Source organism: Miniopterus natalensis, chromosome 20 (genome assembly GCF_054644295.1).
Source record: "Miniopterus natalensis isolate mMinNat1 chromosome 20, mMinNat1.hap1, whole genome shotgun sequence".
NCBI classification, from domain to species: domain Eukaryota; kingdom Metazoa; phylum Chordata; class Mammalia; order Chiroptera; family Miniopteridae; genus Miniopterus; species Miniopterus natalensis.
Window position 1 is genome coordinate 25,684,728 of NC_142100.1, and position 20,278 is coordinate 25,705,005.

A 20,278-nucleotide genomic window follows, 5' to 3' on the forward strand; every position below is an offset into this window, starting at 1 on the left:
GAGTCCCTCATTATTATCATGTTAACTGTTAACGACCCTATATCCACCTACGTAAAAGGAATGTGTGTTCATTTGTTTTACACCAAGGTTTAGGCTTCGACCTCTAGTCAGGATACACACAAGAAGCAACCATTGAATGCATAAATAAATGGAACAAATCAGTTGCTTTCTCCCTCTCCCCCTTTCTCTGAAGTCATTATGAAGTTTTTTAAAACATTTAAAAACCACCCATTTAAGTATATAATTAAACCTTTTGGCCTATGGAACTGATTGATATATAAAACAGAACTTGTTTCCATCTCCTTCCACCAAATACTTCTTAAATGGTATTTTCTAAACTTGCAATAAAATTCACCCAAGTTGGAAACCTCATCTGAATTACTGTTTTCCTGAACACCTATACACAACTATGAAATCCTACCTTACCTTTCAAGTTAGCCTCAAACCCAACTGCTCTCACACTGCTCAGCACACCTTGCCTCAAATAGTGTGGTCTAATCTTTACTGCCCTGCTTCCCCACCATGTATCTCCCTGGACAGCAACCATCTTCCTGTTGCTTAAAAGGGTAAAGCCAGAACATCCATCATGGAGCACAAGGCTTTGAAATATAAAGCGCATTAACAGCCAGAAAAAAAGGGGTAGCAAAAGGGTTAATAAAATCTATGGAATACATCTCCCCTATAAACTTATTTCCAATTGAGTGAAGCAGTTTACTGGCCTCCCAACCTTGGACTCCAATAATTGCTTCTTAAAGTTTAATTATACAACTTAAAATTATCAATGTCTCCCTCTAGATCTGCACTGTTTAATATGAATATGGTTGCCCCTGGCTACATCTGGCTGGGCCCAATTAGGATGCGTCAAAATGTAAAATGCACACTGGATTTAAAGCATTTTGGTATGAAAATAATGGAAAATATTAACTAAAAATACTGATTACTTGTTGAATTATTTTAGTTGTACTAGTCTCACATTTAAACTTGGCTACTAGTTTTTAAATTGCTGCAGTAGATGAGTGCAGAACTCTTTCTACCCATGTCTTTCATTCTATGGCAAACTCCTAAAATACTGTAGAGAAATACAGGAAGCAGTTAATGCGGGCTTTTGTATCCACTATGCCTTACAAGTCCATGAAAATTTTAATGAAATTGATTTAAGAAGGTATACACAAAACTGAAAAATGGATCTGTGATGCCAAAATGAAAAATCATGGTGTCATTTCCCTATAAACTTGATTTTGTCATTGAAGCATGAAGCCATTTCTCTACAGAACTACTGTACTCTGGAAAAAACGAATTTGAACATTTACCAAAATAAGTCTTCCCACGTTGTATTGTGCTACTACATTGTGGCGATCTTTCCCAAAGAATTTTTCCAGGGAAAGCTAATGAATTACAAGTTCTGTAGTCCCCTCCCCTCACCAAATTTATGCCCTTGTCAACTTAGTAGCAAAGTGGTTTTCTAATGGTGTAGTACTTTAATTTACGCTGGAGAAGACTTCAAAGTGATAATGAGTGAAGGGCATACAAAGAACTTGTTATAAGGCACTTTATTAAAATAAAAGTGCTTACATCCCTTTAAGGTATTAGTCTATTTCCTGAATAACATATGGAATATTTAACAAATACTGTACACCAATTCTGTCCCTTGTAAGAGTAGGAAAACAGTATTGTTTTAATAACTTTGCTTACTCCTAACTTCCTTTTACATTTTTGCTCACTATGGTACTGCCAAAGCTTTTTTTTAAAGAAAGGAAATTTTAGCAAGTGTTTTCTAATAGCAATTGCAAAATGCTACAGAAACCATAAAACAAATTAAAATAATTCCAGGTAACTTAAATTAACACCAGTTTTGAGAAAACCATTTTTATTATCACCACCACCCAGCTCATTTGTGCTGGTATGTACCAAATGGCCAGATCGTCTATACCAAATGGCCAGATCGTCTAAAGAACATCTACATAACATCTTTCATGTTTCAAGAGATGAAAATAACTGTACAAGGTTAAGTACAAAAGTACACAAGACAGTGGACACAAAAAAACCCATGTATGAGATTTTATCCCACCTGCAGCTTTTATATATATTTTGAAAGTAGAATTCATCAACTAAAAATATTGTCCTTCTATAGTCCTGTCAAATTTAATGGAAGTGGGTTTAACCTAATTACAACACTAACACCAGTATCACTGATCTGATATTTACAAAAAATTGTTATTTTTCAATAAATTAAAGTCAATGCAACACCCATGCAAGCTAGAATGCTAGCTGTTTGGTGAACAAGGACCTGACATCAGAACCGAAGTCTAGAAAGTTCCAAACATTAAGTGTGATCCTTCTCAAACTGCATCCATTCCTCGCATTGACGATGTGAAACCCAGTCCCATTCCTCTCTGGGTGTGGGTCTGTGACCTTGCCATTTCATACTGAGCATCCAGATTTCTAAATACTTCTTCCTGTTGCTTCAGAGTCTTGTAACTTTCTTCGTCGACTGAGCTACACCCAGCTTCATCTTCACTCTGAACATCAGATAGAAAACGTTATCAGAATGAATTCAGGTGGGAATAAAAAGTGCTTCTCTCATGTCACAGCACCAGTAAATTACATATTTAGGATACATATTAGACCTCAATTACTTTGCTTCATTCATTCATTCAGCACCGATCCTTTCCAGGTACTGGGATGTAACAAAAGTCAACTTCACTTTAGTGGGCATGACTAAGAACACGCAGAACATGCCAGACAGCGTGTGAACAGCCAGCTCAGTGCAGCTTAGTTAAAGCCAAATATCCCTTCAACGAAGAACCAATTCCCTTAGTGATGACCAATGTCTGAGCATTTGTGGACCTTTCCAGGTTGTATGAAATCTAACACTCTCTGTATTACACCTGACTCAGCAAGAACTCAATTTTCTACATTTAAGAAAAAGCTTTCTTGAAACTTTAATAATCAAGAAGGTTCTACTCCACCAGGTACAATTAACCTTAAATGAGCAGTATCTTTTTTAAAAAGCAAATCCATTAATTCCTTTTTACAATTTCATTTTTACTTACAAACAGAAGCTTATGATCTGGAACAATGTTCATGTAACGTATAAATACACAGTAATAATCAATAAACCTGTTAATTTAAGTCAAACAATTTGTGTTGTCAACTAGTGATAACAATGTATTATTATTTTAGTTAATTCTATAAAATTAATCTGGAGAACAACAACAAAAAAAAGGTACCCAGAGTTGGCAGACACATCACTGAAATGACTTTGAAGCTGAGAATCAACATGACCCTGAAAATACAAGTTAGTATGAACTTTAATAAAAAGTGTATATACTCACCTTAATACCCATCAATTTCCTAAATTTGACGTTTTGGTCCTTGTTTCCAAAATTCAATTTTTCCCATATTTCAGCAGACTGGGATTTGTCCTATTAAGAAACAGTAAACTTTTAGAATATATAAAATTTAAATATATTTTACTAGGGTTTTAAATCTTTCCATAATACAAAAAAAAAAAATCTTTCCATAATACATAGTATAAAGTAAAAGAAACAATAGCATTAATGACATTCTATCAATGAAGTTTATAATGAATTGTATTAAGATTTCTACTATAGAGTAATGGAAGCAAAGAAATGAAAGTACATCATAATATACCTTACAAAACAACCTAAGCTAGGGAGTCTTTTTCCTTAATAAATACGTAATATTTCTGGTTTGCTTTGAAAGCCCGATCTACATCATGCATTTCCTTTCAGTAATAAATAACTGTGGCAAACTAAACTATTCTAATCAGGTTCTCAAAAAAAAAAAAAAGCAAACTAATTTTTTCCAACTCAAATTTGTTTTTCTAAACAATTGCTCATTAGGAATAAGTGACAAAAGGGGAATAAAAGGACTTACCCCCTCTTTCTTGCCTTGCCAAAGCATTTTCCTTTTTTTCTCTTGTTCAGCAAATTTCATTGGATTCACAGCTGCTGGGTTGTAATAGCTAGGTACAGCTATTCCGGTCTCTGCCAAAGCTTTAGCCTGCAGGGCTGCCATTTGAGCTGCCATAGCTATCTGAGGAGTTACTTGCGTTCCTGATGCCAACAGGGCAGCAACATTGAGAACGGAACCTCCAGTAGCTGCAGCTGCTGAAAGAGGAGGTAAGTAGGACAGAGCACTAGGTTATAAAGCAAAAGAATTTACCAACATTTAAGGAATGTATTTATCGATATCTGTATTTCTATATATGATCCCCTAAATATAACTTCATTTATTTCTTGAAAATGAAGAGAATTCTACAAATAGTAAAAAGGTATATGATTTCAATGGACATGAACTTTGATGCTTGTAGTTAAACTTATAAACAATACGAGATTTTATTTGTATGGTTCTTTAACTTACGAAGTTATTTCAGGTTATTTCACAAACATTTAAAAATATTAAAACAGGCACATTTAACAGATACTAAACAGAAAGACTTCAAATTACATTTTTCTGTCAGTCCAGAATACAAGCTTAAAAAGTTCTCTAAACTACTAACATCATCTTGTAAAATTTTACGTTTTTAAAGTACCACTATTGACTAGGAATGTAAAAACAAAACCAAAAACAAAACACACACACAAAAGCCAACCAAGCAACCAGATGAAAAAAAACCCCCTCCCAGATTACATTTCATATAATTTTACAGTAAGCTCTCTGATCACGTTCTATCATTCACAGCCAATAGGCTATGTCTAAAAACTTGATTTACTAATACATACTCCAGTTCAAGCCATCACCGTTAATAAACTGCATTTCCAAAATCATAACTGAGAGACAAGTGTAGTGATAGCTAAAGTGCTATGTGAACAAAAAGTCACTATTTCCTTGTCAAAATGATCTGCACAGACCAAATCAGAAATATAAATGCATAAAGATTTTATGAAGTAGGAAAGCAACTAATAGAAAAAGATGTGACAGCGTACTGGTGAGTAATAGGGCTCCTACGTGATTTTATTCCTATTACTTTTCTGAACTTTTCAAATTTTCTACAAAGAAACACCACACTTCCGTAATAAAAATTACCTGCAGCTATTTCTTGTTGTTTCTGTTTCTCAACCATTTCCTTTTCTCGTTGTTCTTGTAACTTCTTTGCCCTTTCCAACCTGTCAAACAGCGTGCAAATAAATTTAAAACATAAAACCAATATTTATCTTTGTATTTCTCAGTAGGTAAAAAGTAGACACAAAACACTCTATCTAGAATTTTAAATTATGTTTAATACTTTCCCAAATTGATAGCTGCATGTGGGGGGAAAAGGCAATCACTCTTAAGATGCTATCAGTCACAGGTAAGCATTTTTAAACTGGTTATAAACACTTTTAAATTCACTAAAATCAAAACTGGAATAGTTTTAACACAGTTCTCAGAGTGTGGCTTAAAAATAAAAACAATTCAGTCTTTTTATCAGTGCTGGTTACAGAAGAAAGGATTAAGTGAAATCTTGCAAATGACACTGAGCACCGGGAGCCTTGGCCCACATTAAGTAGGAATGATGCTGACAAGTGTACCAAATGCTTCTCAGGGAGGCCGATACACAATAAGGCCAATCAGCATGCAGACAATGATTTTTGCAGTTAAGTAGACTTTATTATACAGCCTTCAAATTAAAATAAAAACAAAACCACCCAATCCCCTCCAAAACAGGCACACAAACCCCAACTGCCAACCTCTATGATCTAATAAAAGGAGGGGGGACTCAGTATTAGGAAATTACTTTTTAGCACCTGAAAGAATTTATCATTAGCAAAGGAACCGGAAACATGAAACACAAATTCATCCCCCACCAAAATAAACACACATTCTGGCTCACATTAAGTTCACTAACTAACACACACACTAATATGCTGCCAAGTCAGCACCTACGCCCTACATGGCAAACCCTAAGTAATACTACCCTCGTAACGAGTTCCTGAAAGAGAAACCCTTCCTGGAAGAATTCCCTCATTCACCAAGTACAAATTAAATGCCGCGCCTTTGTCCTCTGAACGGGGTATCAAGGCACAAGGACTGGGGGAAAGGTTTCGTTTCGTTTGGGGGGCTATGAGTAGTAAAACACAGTGGCAGTAAGCTAGAGACTAAAAAGAAAAACTTAGAAATCAGTAAGCTTCAATTTTAATAAAATCCAAAAATTAAAACGTAACAAACTTGTAGTAAATAAGAATAAATTTCATGACTTAAAAAAATACCGGTCAGAGTTAATGGACCACAGTTTCAAATACTGTGGGAAATTATTTCCTAATTCTATTGATCTTAGTTTCAGAATGAAAATATGCTTGCCTACTACTGGTGCACATTTAAAATGGCCACTGCAAGTCTGGAACTGACACCATTCACTAAGGTGAATGGGATGGAGGAGGGGTGAGCTCACACCTTTGCTGCTGCTGCTGTTCAGCTGGAGTTTCTGCCAGGCTGGGTTCACAGGGCAGCAGCCCGTCAGGTTACATTGTGACAACTGTATTTTTGTAATGGAAAAAAAAAAATACAAACTCAATTTCATAAAGAAAAAAAAAAAGTCAAAATCAAAAGAGTATAGTTTTCAGATATGGGAAAACCTGCAAACAAGGACTTGGATTTAGCTTTATTTCTTGCCTCTGGAGATGAGGCAGTGCTTTTAATGGTTTTTCGGATTTCAGTCAGGTAGCCCTGCTGTGTGTGGTCCCACTATCACTCGTTTCTGAAACATTAAAAATTCAGAAATATGATGGTCTCCTTCTGCTCTCAGCAGTAAAATTTGGAAGGTCAAATAAACTGGTTTATAATAAGAAAACCACTGACAAAATTCTACTTGTTTCAGAGATTCTTTTCTTGAGGAAGAAAAACAAAAGACAGCAGTTTTACAGCAAAATCAACCAAGTTCCTAAATCCCATTTAAGACTTAAAAAAAGTTTCAATTCCAAACTAAAAATATTTAGGATTCTAGTGTTGAGAAGAATGAATCAGTTAATCATGAAGGGGAAAAGAAGAACTGCTGCAGACTCGCAATCTTTCCAGGTGTGCAATAAGTAAATGTTCAGAATAAGAATTAAACCACTTACTTAGTTCTAGATCACAAAGGCGGGACAGACAGCATTCATGGCTAGATTTAACTATTTCCGTTATCCTCTGACTGCAAGCACTCATTTTGTCCACACAACTGAGCATCTACTTCAAGTCGAAAAGGAAAAAAAATGCATCAAATAAAAAGAAAATATACACACCTCCTAGCTAAAGCTTCTTGTGCATCCATTGCAGTGTTTCTGCCTCTGAAGGGAGGTGGGCTAGGAGTTCCACTTAAACTTCTGCTAAATCTTCTCGGTTTTTCAATTCTCTTCTTTCTATCTCTGTAATAAATTGTATTTTACATGTCTCAGTATGGCCAAGTAATAATAACTTTGTTGAATCAAACCAGTTATATTTACATGGTTCAACAAAAATCAAACTGCACAGTAAATACACTCTGAACCTTTTGCTTTCTGCCTGTCCTACATCTTCCATGATATCCTAAGTGCCTGTGTATGTGGCTAGTCTTCTAAGTTCATTCAACCATCCCTATCAGATGGACATTTAAGTTGATTCCATCTCACTGTTACACCCAGAGTTGCAAAGACTTGCCTTGTACATTCTACTTGAGGTCATTTTCCGCTTGTGTAGGTCAACATGTAGAATAAATGCCTAGTAGTGGATGGATAGGTGCAACGGTCCCAGTCCACTTTTATCTATTACTTGTCTATTATAGACTAACTTAGGCAATAAAAAAATTAAAAGTTTTTCCATTATTTTAGTATCAATATATTTGACTATAGATATAATGCACTATAATGATCTTGAGTAGAGAACATATTCTCTGAATATTAAGAATTAAAGATCCCTACCCCCCATGCTCACTGTCTTGTCTCAACAAGTTAAAGCCTCCTCTCAATCAAGAGAGATTTGAATTAAGTTCATCTTTCTTAAAAAATTCAATTTACTGGGGTCACATTGGCTAATAACATTATGTAAGTTTCGGGTGTACAATCCTACAATGCATAATCTAAGCCCATCCTTTTGGACATCTGAGACAGTATACACAGTATGGTGGGATAGGCACATACACTGACTTTACATTCACACACATTTGGGACCCTGTCCTAGTTTTACCATTTAGTAACTGTGATTTTAGGCTTCTGGGCAAAGTTACTCAACCTCTCTAAGTTCGATGAGTCTAGCTCACAATACAGTTGTGATTATAACATAAACATGATGAATTCATTTACCAAACGATAATAATTTTAAACGGGACTATTCACATCTAAACTTCACAGCAATCTGATAAAATTTTACTGTGTAAGAATGTTTTACAAGTATTTAGGTGTGTCCTTTCTGGTCAGGATGTGATTATTCTGTAAATAAATTCTGACCCACAATTTATTCTCAGATTGACAGAAGACACAGCCTGTGAGGGGCCTATTTGATTTTAACCAAGAAGGTGAAAACCCACCTGCTTCTACTCCGCGTCCTACTCCTGCTTCTAGTCCTATGCCTGTGCCTTGATCTTGAGCGGGAACGAGATCGGATCCGACGTTTTCTCTCCCTGCTTCTGGATCGAGACTTCTTCCTCTCTCTGCTTCTGGACCTTGACTTCTTCCGCTCCCTACTCCGAGATCGAGACTTCTTCCGCTCCCTGCTTCTACTACGATGACGCCTGAAGTTAAAGTGCACACATTTGTGGTTAGAGGTGTGTCTTTTCAATTACAGACATTACAAACTAGTTACCTGTAGTGTCTGCAGTAAAGGTAATAAGTTATACTGCATTGTGTACAAAAAAGATAGTCTGAGGTTTTCAATGGAAGGAGTTAAACAAAAAATTGGCCTTTGTTCTTGATGTCTCTTAGCTAACACAGTGAAACTATAATACAACAAAAATGCAAAGCATCCTACCCCAACTTAAGATGAACAGTTTAAAATCTACTGCCTTACTAAAGTATTTATAAAATTTAAGAATATACTTAATCATGTTACCCTACTGTGGAAAATGTTTGACCAAATCTGGTACCACATATTCCCCAAAGAAATCTCCGAACATGTGTTAAATACTGACTTCTTAAAAAACAAAAATCCCAGAAACCTGAGCTATGATCCAGTATCTCAAGTCTTTTTATCTGCATCTCTACCACAAGAGAAAACCTAGATTAGAATTTAGCAGCAAATAAATCCTACATCAGCAATATAAAAGGGCTGTTATATTGGCTTAAGTTATATAAACGTAGTTTAGCAATATAATTTTTCACTGCAAAAATTAAATACATCAAGAAGTTAAAAGAACTATATAGTCACTAATTGAATAGGTTAAGTACAATCAACCCTTACCCCCTCAACCATTTTTTTGCCTTTATCAGAAACCAAAGCCCAAAAGACTCCTATTAGTGGACATTAGTGCACAAAGGAATAGATTGACTTAGAGAAAAAAGAAGGAAAAGATGAATCAATGTTCTAATTAAGATTTGGGGGCAGTGCTGGGTAATAAGCAGCTTTATGCAGCTCTGGAGTGCTTCAGAAGGCACTAACTTACAAACACCAGGACCAGTTACCTTTCACGAGACCTAGATCTTGAATGACTTCTGCCTCTTGATGATTTCCTTTCTTTGCGTTTGTGTCTGTCCTCACCATTTTCAGATGAATTTAGTCGCTCTCTTCCTTTATCAGAAGAATGTTCTTTGTCATTATGTTCCTCAGACTTGTGTTTCTTGGAGGATTTATCTTTGGATTCATGTCTTCTTGCCTGTTTTAAGAAGAAGTTGGTTCTTTCAGGAAAATAGTGCAACAAAGAGAGTTAGTATGGGTATCAGTAGACAAAAATGTTGTGATGCAACATTAGTAACCTTAGGAGTATGTGGTAAATTTAAAAAACGATCTAGCTTCACATTACCCACATGTTGCAGATGTAATATTGCTAATTTTACTTCTCCTTTATGAATCCCAAAATGCAGTTTCCTCCCCCAGATATTTTCAATACCACAATTAAAACAATTTAATGTTGAATTATGAACCTCTAATGTCTCTTTTATCTAAATAAGGGAAGTACACATGTATCATAAATTTAGAAAATTTTCCAACAAACCTTTTAGATGAACAGACCAAGTACATACATCAACTTCTAAATCCAAAGTACATAATGTTATTTGACCTTTAGTTAACAATAAAGATAATAAGGACACAAAGAAATGCACCAGAAAATGCATTTCAAATTAGGTAGCTAAGTAAAACTAATTTTGCTATTAATATTTTCTGCAGCTTAAAATTACTTTACGCAGAGTTGATGTGTCCTTTTTATAGCTATACTGCCACATCCTCTCTAAAAGACGGCTCTTGACTTTTCTCCCAATGTCTAAACTGTGCGGCAGTCACTTTTCATCGGGCAATATCCCAACAGGCTTGGAGTTCTATTACAGTTCATGTACCTAGGACAGAAAATGGCAACCGTATCTGTTTTAATTTTTATGAAATCAACCTAGGCATAACATAATCCCTATACCATTACACAACACACACCTCTCCCGTATCTGAAAACCTAAAAACCAAGGCTCTTGTTTCCACAACATATGCATTCAGAGACTGAGCTAACTGTATGATCAAGTCTCCACCCTACACTCATAGTTAACTAGAAGTATGAAACGTTAGACTTCCCCACATTAATATTTGTCAAATCCACCTTGTAGCTAAAGCTTAAAATCCTGGACACCTCAGAATCACAATTTAAAGCCAGAAGGAAACTCAAACCCTCTAATTCCTCTCACTTTACACATAACTATACTAAGATCTAAAGTCGCAAAGCTACACGGCAGCAGAGCTGAGCCCAGGCCCCACATTCTCCTGATGCTCAGGCCACTGCTTTTCTACAATAGGACACTTATTTCATGTTTCCCAAAACAGGCCATAAGACATTTCTTTACACTGAAGATTAACTTAAAAACAAAAAAGATGGCCAAATATTTTAAAACATGCATGATGATATATCTGAAAATGATCATACTTATGTAATTTATTATTCTGCAGAAAAATAAGAGACCTGGAGACACAGCTAAATTTTAGTTTCATTGCCAGTTCTCTGTAACATGAGTTCATAAAAAAATATTTCTTTGATTTTGCCATACAGCAGCAAACTGTAAAGGTGATTAAGTGGTTAAACTTCCAAAGGTTTTAGAGTTTATTTCAAACCAGTTTTTCACTTGTAACATTACTATTAATTTTTAAAAAACCATTAAAACCCTTAACTGATTTAAGATATACTTAAGGGAAAGAGGAGTTTGAATGACTAATAGTTACCTTATCATGAAGTAGGCTTATTATTTTGCTATCTGAGTCTGCAGCGTCTTCAGTTCAGTCTCTTCGCGCATTAGCACGCTGAGTATGATTTATTATAGAAATGTTATCATGTGAGCTAAACAAAATATTCATTTTCACAAAAACTCTCCTAAATTAGAAATTTAACAGAGCTTCCATTAGGGGAAGAGGTGAAGTCCCTGCCCACATCTGTTTCAGGACCCTCGCCCAGCCCCCAAAGACTCTCTGCTGCTCCTGCTCACGTTTGGCTCCCTGTCTCCACAGGTGGGTCAGTTAACTCCTCTGCAATACAGCTGCTGCCTTTCTTTTCCTCAAGTATTGCTGTCACCGCCACTTTTCTAGCTGTCCCTCACACTGACACTTTTATTTCAAAATTCAATACCACTATTAGAGAAACAGAACTAGTTCACTAATGAAAAGAGGACTCTCATTACCTTCCATAAAGAAAAGTAGCCCACAGATATCTAGTGTATCGCTACTTAAAATCCTGAGTGGACATCAGGCATAAGGAGACTCGGGACCTCAGATTAATGGAAGCTCTGTGTGACAGGCCTAAAAAAACCAATTATATTCTTCATATGAAATTTTTATTGTGAATATTTTCACAACACAACAAAATTAAGTTTTTGAATGAATTTTTCATATAAACAACTATCTTCTTGAAAAACGATGAATCCAAATCATGCTTATTTTATAACTCAATTAACCTTTTAAATTTCAAGTTTTGGTACTTACCTTGACAATATCATATATTCACACACAAACATTTCTATCAGATACTTTACAAGTATTTAAACTGCCTATTCACTACAAAGTATTAATTACCTCTTTGCTTCTGCTCCGGCTCCTGTGTTTTCTTCCTTCATTATCTGTGAAGACACACAAACATTCACCATAAACAGACACAGAAACATCTCAAACACAAATTCCAATACTCACATAAAGAACAGTTTCCAGTACATTTGACTAAAGATCCTACTTACTAGTCCTCTTGCAAAAGCTATTTTTTATAGCAGAGTAGGATTATTCTACTACATTAATACTGCACACATCTAAAACATACAAAGCAATCTGAACAAACCAGAATATAATCAAGAGGAAGAACTAAATAAAAAAGTTTCATGACAAGTTAAAACAGACATTGTCTTTTAGGTGGTAGAAGACTTAATATTTTACAGAACAATCTGATTAGCCTACCCATAGTGTTTCCTAGTCCATAGTAAATTTATAAAGAGGCTTATTAGAGGCTAACAATTAAGAATGAAAAATGCAAGAGACAAGCAGGTTGAATTATATTTGGTGTAAGTAGTCAAAAGGATGTTAGGGTTTAGAAAAATTTCCATTCAAAATTGTTTAATACAGTAGTTTCAAATATGTAGATTAAAAAATTACATTTGAACTGTATTATAGATGATTATCTGTGGACACAAAGGATAAAGAACTAGAGCTCAAGCCTTAAATCTTTTAAACTCCTTACTGTTCTACTTTACATCTTCATTAAATAGCAATACTAGGTTTTTTAAAAAAAATAGCAAAACACCATGCTGTCTATAACACACCAGTTTATTTTTATATAAATAAGGTGCATTTTAAAATGCCAAACCTCTTGCTTCAGAAATATTCTAACATTAAGGGGGGGGGGGGGTTTAAATCCCTGCTGGGTAGCTCCGTTGGTTAAAGCATTGTCCCAATTTGCCAAGGTTGCGGGTTCAATCTCCAGTCAAGACACATACAAGATATAAGAATCATTAAACGGGTGGAACAACAAATGTTTCTCTCCCTCTCAAAATTTAAAAAAAAGAAAAAGGTGAAAAAAATTTTTTAAGAAAGAAAGGCAAGGTTATGAATGTTCTTGTTGTAACTTACATCAAAGGATGTTAAATAAGTTCTTAGGGTTAACAAATAGTTACTATGACAAATTTAAACATACGTTGTTGCCTTTGAACAAGTAAAAAAATTTCTATATTAGAGCATTTGTATTGCTCATAACTGGAAAAGTCCCAAGAAAATTACCAATGGACTTTTCACTATCCAACTCTGAACCGGGAACAACACATATCAATAAACAGGTTATGTCTTGCATACTCTTACATGGATTGTAACAACTGTTGGCAGTTTTTATTATCATCATTTCCAACGATTCATACCTGACTTTCGTTTTCTTTCTCTTGACCTTGATCGTGATCTTGAATAATGATGTTTTGAGGCTCTAGGAGAAACAGATACATCTGACTGCTCTTTTTTCTTATCAATATCTGGGGATGTCTTTTCTGGGGCTAGTCCATCTCGTTCTGTATCACTAGCCTAAAAGTTTAAAGAGAAATGATTGTAAGTCCTAAATAACATTTAAAATATTACCAACTTCTTAAAAGAGTGTGGGGAGGAAAGGTAGTCATCCTCAAATTTTACATAAAAAATATAAAATAAAAACCAATAAATCAGAATGGCTGATTTCCAAATAGCTAAATATGCTTTGTACCTGATAAATAGGCCTGAGTAAATCGAAATGATTAACCCAATACCAAAGGAATATGGGATTAATGTATCTTTAATTTTTAATCATTATTTTTATAACTTTGAAAACAGATAAGGGGAAGAGATAAGGGCTCCAAGTATTTCCAATAAAACATTCAAGCAGAGAAAATATAGTCCATTTTAAATTGTGTACTCTCAATTGGCCAACTCTATCAATACTTTTTACATGAGCTGTTAAAGATTAAAGAAACTCAAGGCTGTAAAATCTTAAAACTGCTAGCAGAAAGAATGCTTCTGAAAAGAGCAACAGAAAATTAACTTACCTATCTGAGAACCCAATCTTAATTTCATTAACCCTCTTTACTGAAAACAGCCCCTTGGCACAGTGCTGCTGCAAAATATGGTCTGCCTCTCCTCACATATGCTCTGGGCTATGGAAACATTAAGTTTTTTCTGCTTTAAAGCAGCTTGTAAGTTATCACAGTATAAAATTTTTTTAAAATTACAACAGTAGTCAAACTAAGTGTACACACTATTTCCCACAGACCTGATTTACCTCAAAGAGGTTTCTTCATCTAAATTTCACTTCGTTTTCCAGTTTACAGAAGACAGTTTCACTTGCCTTGCATATAACTACATAGTACTCAGCACAGAAATAAATCAATGTTTGAGGAGGAAATGGATTCTAGTTATTAGTTTTCCATTAAAAAATACTTGTGTCTCTGCTGAACTGAGTGGTCCAAATTACAAACAGAGTACCACTAAAAAAGAAATTGATTTAAATGAGCACAGAATAGTTAATATGCCTGGGGAATTGACTACTTAGGACAGGGGATGGCAAAATATGGCCTTTGAACTAAGAATCGTTTTTACATTTTTGAAAGGACTGTCAAAACAAGTGAACGAGCAAGTCAGCCAGCAAAGAATGTGACAGAGACTCTGTGTGGCCCACAGTGCCTAAGATATTGATGATCTTGTACTTTATGGAAGAAAAAAGCTGAACTGGATCAATGGGGAATCATTATAAATTTTCAGCAGAAAATCACCTAACAACAAAATTCTTCCCTTAGGAAGATTAGTTCAGAAAACAAACAGAAACCAAAACAAATGGAGAGAATTTTAATAAGTGACGTGGAAGAAGTTGCATTATTTCAACAACTATTTACTGAAAATAAAAATGTGCCAAAACTCCATACTAGACTCCAGGAATAAAATGATAAATTAAAAGGGAAGGATTAACGTTTTGTTGGGATTAAAGACATAAATTATGTACTGAGCCCTAACAATGGTACAAAAAAAACAACCAGTAAGAAACAAAAGGAACCTGGCCGGGTAGCTCAGCTGGTTAGAGCATCGCAGGGACACACCAAGGTTTTGGATTCCATCCCAATCAGGATACACATGAGAATCAACCAGTGAGTGCATAAATAAGTGGAACAACAAATCGATGTTGCTCTTTCTCTCTCTACAAAAAAGAAGCAACTAAACACCGGAGAGGCTCTCATTCAAGCATATGTGCCTTCCCAGTTTTCTACATATGAGTGATTGCTGGGACCATAAAAGTATGGTGCTGGCCTTGGCTGCCGAGCTCAGTGTGTTAAGAGCAAGGTCCAGATAGGACAAGGCTGAAGGGTCAGTCTCCGGTGAGGGCACATACAAGAATCAAACAACGATGCATCATCAGTAAGGAACAACAAACCCATGTTCCCCCCTCTCTAAAAATCGATAAAATTAAAAAACAAATGTTATGCTGAAAAGCTTCCATCCCTTAGAATGGAGTTCCACTTTCTCCTTTTTAAAGTGGAACCCGGCAGCACTGGCTGACCCCCCCAAAGATGACCCTCTTCACTCTCCACGGTTAGCAGACACTGCATCGGATGATTACGGGTGACCCTGACTTTCACACCGGTCCTTTCCCTCTACCCTTCAGGACGATTTCAGATGTACTACGTGCCGGTAAAACTAACTTTGTAAATAAATTGCAAAAACTGGAAGCACTGCGGTAGCTTCTCCAAGTGCAGCCTGGCCAGGAGGGCATTCCAGAGCCCCCGGCAAACCGCTTTCCAGAGACCACGACTAGAGCTGAAAACAGCCTTCCCACGGGGAAGCCAACCCCTAGCCGGGCAGTGAACGTCTTCAGCCAGTGGTTGATGTAGCTGTACATGCTTCACGTCCCAGAAGACCGGGGAGAGGGAAGTCAGACGCCCTGGGCTTAAGGGAAGGCACCTGGTCACACCGGCTGCTAATTACACCCAACAGCCGTTTCCCTCCGTAAACACACCAAAGGGCAAGGCAGACAGGAATGACAGGCGGCCTCAGAGCCCCTGCAGCTCTTATTTCCACGAGGACATTTTACACCAGCACACGAAACTATCCCCTCAAATCAACCAGTACTAAAACTTCTCTAAAAATGTCTAAGCTTTATTTTGATTGGGGAGGGATCCCTCTATAAGAACCTTAAACGCCAACCGCAAAACAGCCCTCTGCACCCAGCGCTGGCTCCGTGCAAGGCCATTTCAGAATTTACATCTGGTTTAAAACCCCCCTAAGGCTCCAGACACAGCGCATGAATCTTTTTTCCTGTGCAAAGAAGGAAGCTGGATCCAGTACCAGGCCACTTCCCCAGGGAGTCACGGCTTTTTACTGGAGGAGGACCTGCGGGGACACACATCCGAGTTGACTTCGTTTTTTAAAATATTTGAGGCCAAGTGAAACACTACCTTTTTTTTATTTTTTTACTTTAAGCATATCAAGAGGCCCCAAACACCATCTGAACAAAGGAAAACATTAAATCGGTTAGTTGCATAGATACTAAATAGCCTGCCAACTGTTTGAAACCTTTTTTTTTTTTAAATCGGCTGTAAATCCCGTCGCTTCCGTGTTGGGGGAGGGAGAGGCCGCTGTAATCCCCGATGCCCCAATTGTTACGAGCAGGAAACTATGTATCTTCCACGACGCTTCCCAGCACTGCCCATTTCCCGAGATGAGAAAGCCCTTCCCAGTCAGCGCGAAGGAACGCGAAACGCCCGCATTTTTCCTTTTCACAGTTACTAAGTATAAAGAACGAGGTGATCGCCCGATACTGTAACGAGATCCAGCGGGACCGGGCACCACAGGCCCCAAAGCGGGCTTAACGTTCCGAGGAGATCTTTTAAGAACTGCATTGTTTTTATTTTATTTACTTTTTATTTTTTAACTGAAGGTGAAATGAGTCGCTGGGGACGACTTCTGTTTTAAAGGAGCGGCCCGAAGACGGGGGCTTGACCCAGCCGCTCCCCCCACTTCAAACCCACCGCGTCGCGGGCCGCCCGGAAACGCAGCCCCCGCCCGCGCGCGCACCCCCGGAGCCCTTTCTCGCGATTTCTGCCCCATTTCTGCCCCCTTTCCACCCACTCCTGCCCCGGGCCTCCCACCGAGGAACCAGCGAGGGTTCCCGCAGACCAAACGCTAATCGGAATTACGCAAACGAGAGCCCCCTTACCGGACACGATCGCTACGAGACTGCTCTTTCCACGGCCTGTCCCTTACCGGCTGACCCAGCGTTTTCCACACGACCCCGATCGCTTTTCTCCCCACCCCACCGCCGAGCCCTTCCCCATCGTGAACACAGATACTCCTAAGCCCTTAATGAAACTCCATGTAAACCACACTCTCCCTTCAGTGAAGGCAGGTGTGCGGGGCGAAAAGAACACAGAGCTGGGAACGAGAACGGAGGAAAGTTCTGGGGGGGTTGGGGGGGGAGGAAGACACCCCTGGAGGCTTCCCACCCCCACCCCCACCGACATCGACACCGCCTCGGTCCCCCTCCCTACGGCCGGCAGCCATGATGGCGGGCGCAGGAGGAGGCCGCGGCGCCATTTTGTCCACTCGCGCGCGCGCGCGCGCGGACAACAGCTCTGGGAGCCGTTCGCGTACCCTTTGAGAGGAGCCGAAAAACATCCCCTGGCTTCAAACTCTAGATTCGCCACCTACCGCCATAGTCCAGACTCCTGGCCGCTGGGGCGGCGCCTTTCCTTGCCGCTCTCAACAGTACACAGGTCGCCCTAACGCTTCGCCACAGACTAAATGGCTCGGGCGAGAGACCCGGATGGCACAAAGGGGGAAGAGGCCCGGCGCGTCGCACAGCTTGCTGGGAGGAAAGTGAGGTGATGAGAAGGCTGTCTATAGCAACGCGGACCGAGGCGGCGATTGGTTGTTCTTTGGAAGGGGGCGTGTCAAGCCTAGGAGGAGGGCGGAGCCAAGGACACACCTAAGAGATTGCACCGCCCGGAGACCGGAAAGGGTGGGGTTTAGGGCGGGGCGACTTCCTAGGTGGAGCGTGCAGCAGGCTTGGCCTTCCCCGGCCGCCGTAGAAGGGGTTGGGCTTGGTCTTCTCCCGCCAATTCAAAGCCTCCCGGTGGAACCTGAAGAGTTTAGGGGCGGTTGCGGGAGTCGGAAAGAGGGGACGGTGAAGTTCAGCGCTCCGCTGGCCTTGGCGGGTGAGGAGGGGGAGTCGCGCCGCTGGAGGGAGCTGGGCGAGGGGGCGGGAGAGGGGTTCAGCTCGAAGTCGCGGCGCCCTCGGCGCAGTTGGGGGTGTTTCCCCTTCGCGACGCTGGTGGGAGAGGTTGGAGTCGGCTCCGGCCGGCCCGGCGCCCTGGCGCCCGCTGGCCTCGCTGCTGCTGTTTCATCCCGCTCGGTTCGCTCCTCAGCCCGCAGCCGGGGCGCCCTCAAGTTGGTCAGAGGCCGCCCCGGGGCTGCTTCGTGTCGTCCCCCTGCCCTGAGGATAAGCCCAGGCTGGAGGTCGGGGACCCCCGTCGCCGCCCCTGTCCGCTCGGCCCCCGCGCGGCTCCGTTCCCGCTGCGGCTCGGCAGCCGCCCCGACTCCCGCCAGCCTCTCAGCTTTTTTTTTTTTTTTTTTTTGCACTTCTATGTCCCCTCCCCCCAGCTCTGCAAAGGTGGCTTCTCGCCCTTTCGGGTCTCGGCTCAGCTCTCCTCAGCTCTTTCCCTCCGCGCACAAACCCTCCCTCGGCGGCCCTCCCCCACCCCCTTAGCGCCGCCTTGTTTCCCTGGAAACGCTTGGCACCGCGTGTCATTGTTTCTTCCTAGTGTAACAGTTCCTAGCCGGGCGCGGGCCTGCTTTTCTCCGTGTCTAGCTACGTCGTGGTTGACTCGCTTTAGGGAAAGGTGGCCTTGGCCGCCGAGACCCTGACCTGTAGGTGACCTCGGCTGTAACGGGGGCCGTCGCGTTGACTAAACGGGGAAAGCGTTCAGAACTCTCTTGCGTACTCACTCACGCAGCCCGTGTGAACTGTTTCTATTTTTGCCCTTCCTGCAAGAGTAGACACTTCACAATGACAAAGCCCTGTCCTGCCTTCCCTGTTTTTACAGATGTGGGACCCTGAGACTCATTCAGATATTCACTCCCTCCTGTCCCAGTCTCCCACCTCCCACCCGCTGAAACTGTTGTCTATTCTGGCAGGCCTCCTTTCTGTACCCTTACACTCTTGGTAAGAACTCTTCCCCGATGTTTAAAAAGGTCCTCTAATCTCTGTTGTCCACCTGGAACTAATATAGCATTGTATGTCCACTGTAACTGAAAAATTGGGGGGAAAAAACTCCAATGACCTTAAATTACTAGCCCAAATATTACTGCTTCCGCCAATACAAACTAAATTCGCTAACCCTTAACACTGAGTGCTTGCCATGCATCAAGAATTATTTTGTGAACATTTAAAACTCCTAGAACAACCCGTCAGGTAGGTACAGCTATATTCCTGTTCTATAGGTTAGCGAGTTGAGAAACAAAGATTAAGTTCCTTGCTAAAGGACAAGTCAATGTGAAGGAGCACATAGTCTGAAATTGTTCCTTCCCTGCGCTGTCCCAACCATAGATTTTAAAACATAGTCTGTTAGCATGTATCAAAACATTTGTAAGTATTCGGTTATTGTTCCCCAGCAATCTTAAAGCCTTAATCCAGGGATTGTTTCTCATTTTTCATCTTCGTATTCTGCTCTCACGCAGACCGCACATAGAATGAGTTGATAGGATGGTTAAAAGACTTTTCTAAGATTACAGGTATACTCTTTGGTTCATTCAAAAACCTAATCCAGTATTTTCCTCCCCCCCTTAATATTGTCCTTTATTGTACAATACTGAAAATATTAATGACTTTTTTTTAAGTTCATCTGGAACCTTGTCATCCTAAAATTTCCCAGTCTGACTTCAGAACTTTTGCTGTTTATTGCTATGCTGATTAAAGGTTTATTTCAAATGAAACCTTGTTATAATTTCAAGCGAGGCACACAAAATACTAGAAACTCTAGGGTACATTGATAATATCAGAATTGTTTGTGTTCCTAAACCAATATGTGCTTATTTAGTGATAAATCATAGCTCTAGTTCCATTTGTCTTATTGGTCTAAAGTATCTAGTGACTACAGAAATGATATGAATACAGAAAAGTATTTATTGATTCATATTTTGGATGCAACCTTTT

At 39.4% G+C, this 20,278-nt stretch overlaps 2 protein-coding genes across 3 annotated transcripts in view; one reads left to right on the forward strand and one right to left on the reverse strand.

Annotated features, from left to right (window-relative positions):
* Window positions 1-1,535: 1,535 nt before the first annotated feature.
* On the reverse strand, window positions 1,536-17,934 carry RSRC2 (arginine and serine rich coiled-coil 2). 2 transcript variants are annotated; one of them, XM_016219038.2, is made up of 10 exons: window positions 17,776-17,934; window positions 13,476-13,632; window positions 12,154-12,197; window positions 9,576-9,766; window positions 8,486-8,689; window positions 7,227-7,349; window positions 5,053-5,132; window positions 3,901-4,133; window positions 3,336-3,425; window positions 1,536-2,519 (listed from the first exon to the last, which is right to left on the reverse strand). In XM_016219038.2, the coding sequence occupies exons 1-10, from the start codon at window positions 17,779-17,781 to the stop codon at window positions 2,340-2,342; spliced, it is 1,308 nt and encodes a 435-aa protein (XP_016074524.1). In that variant the 5' UTR covers window positions 17,782-17,934; the 3' UTR covers window positions 1,536-2,339. The 2 variants fall into 2 exon arrangements, with proteins under 2 accessions (XP_016074524.1, XP_016074525.1); XM_016219039.2 differs by lacking the exons at window positions 12,154-12,197; window positions 13,476-13,632; window positions 17,776-17,934 and adding an exon at window positions 11,311-12,140 and having other exon boundaries at window positions 9,576-9,788.
* Window positions 17,935-18,229: 295 nt separating this feature from the next.
* KNTC1 (kinetochore associated 1) overlaps window positions 18,230-20,278 on the forward strand; it is a 44,348-nt gene continuing 42,299 nt past the window's right edge. Inside the window, exon 1 of the mRNA XM_016219037.2 lies at window positions 18,230-18,281. The gene's annotated coding sequence lies outside the window, so the exon portion shown is untranslated. The remainder of the gene's footprint in view (window positions 18,282-20,278) is intronic.

Coding starts and splice junctions, on each gene's coding strand:
- RSRC2 (XM_016219038.2), bottom strand. Junction 12,198..13,475: donor AGAAAGAAAACGAAAGTCAG/GTATGAATCGTT, acceptor GTGTCTTCACAG/ATAATGAAGGAAGAAAACAC. Junction 7,350..8,485: donor AGGACGCGGAGTAGAAGCAG/GTGGGTTTTCAC, acceptor AATTTATTACAG/AGATAGAAAGAAGAGAATTG.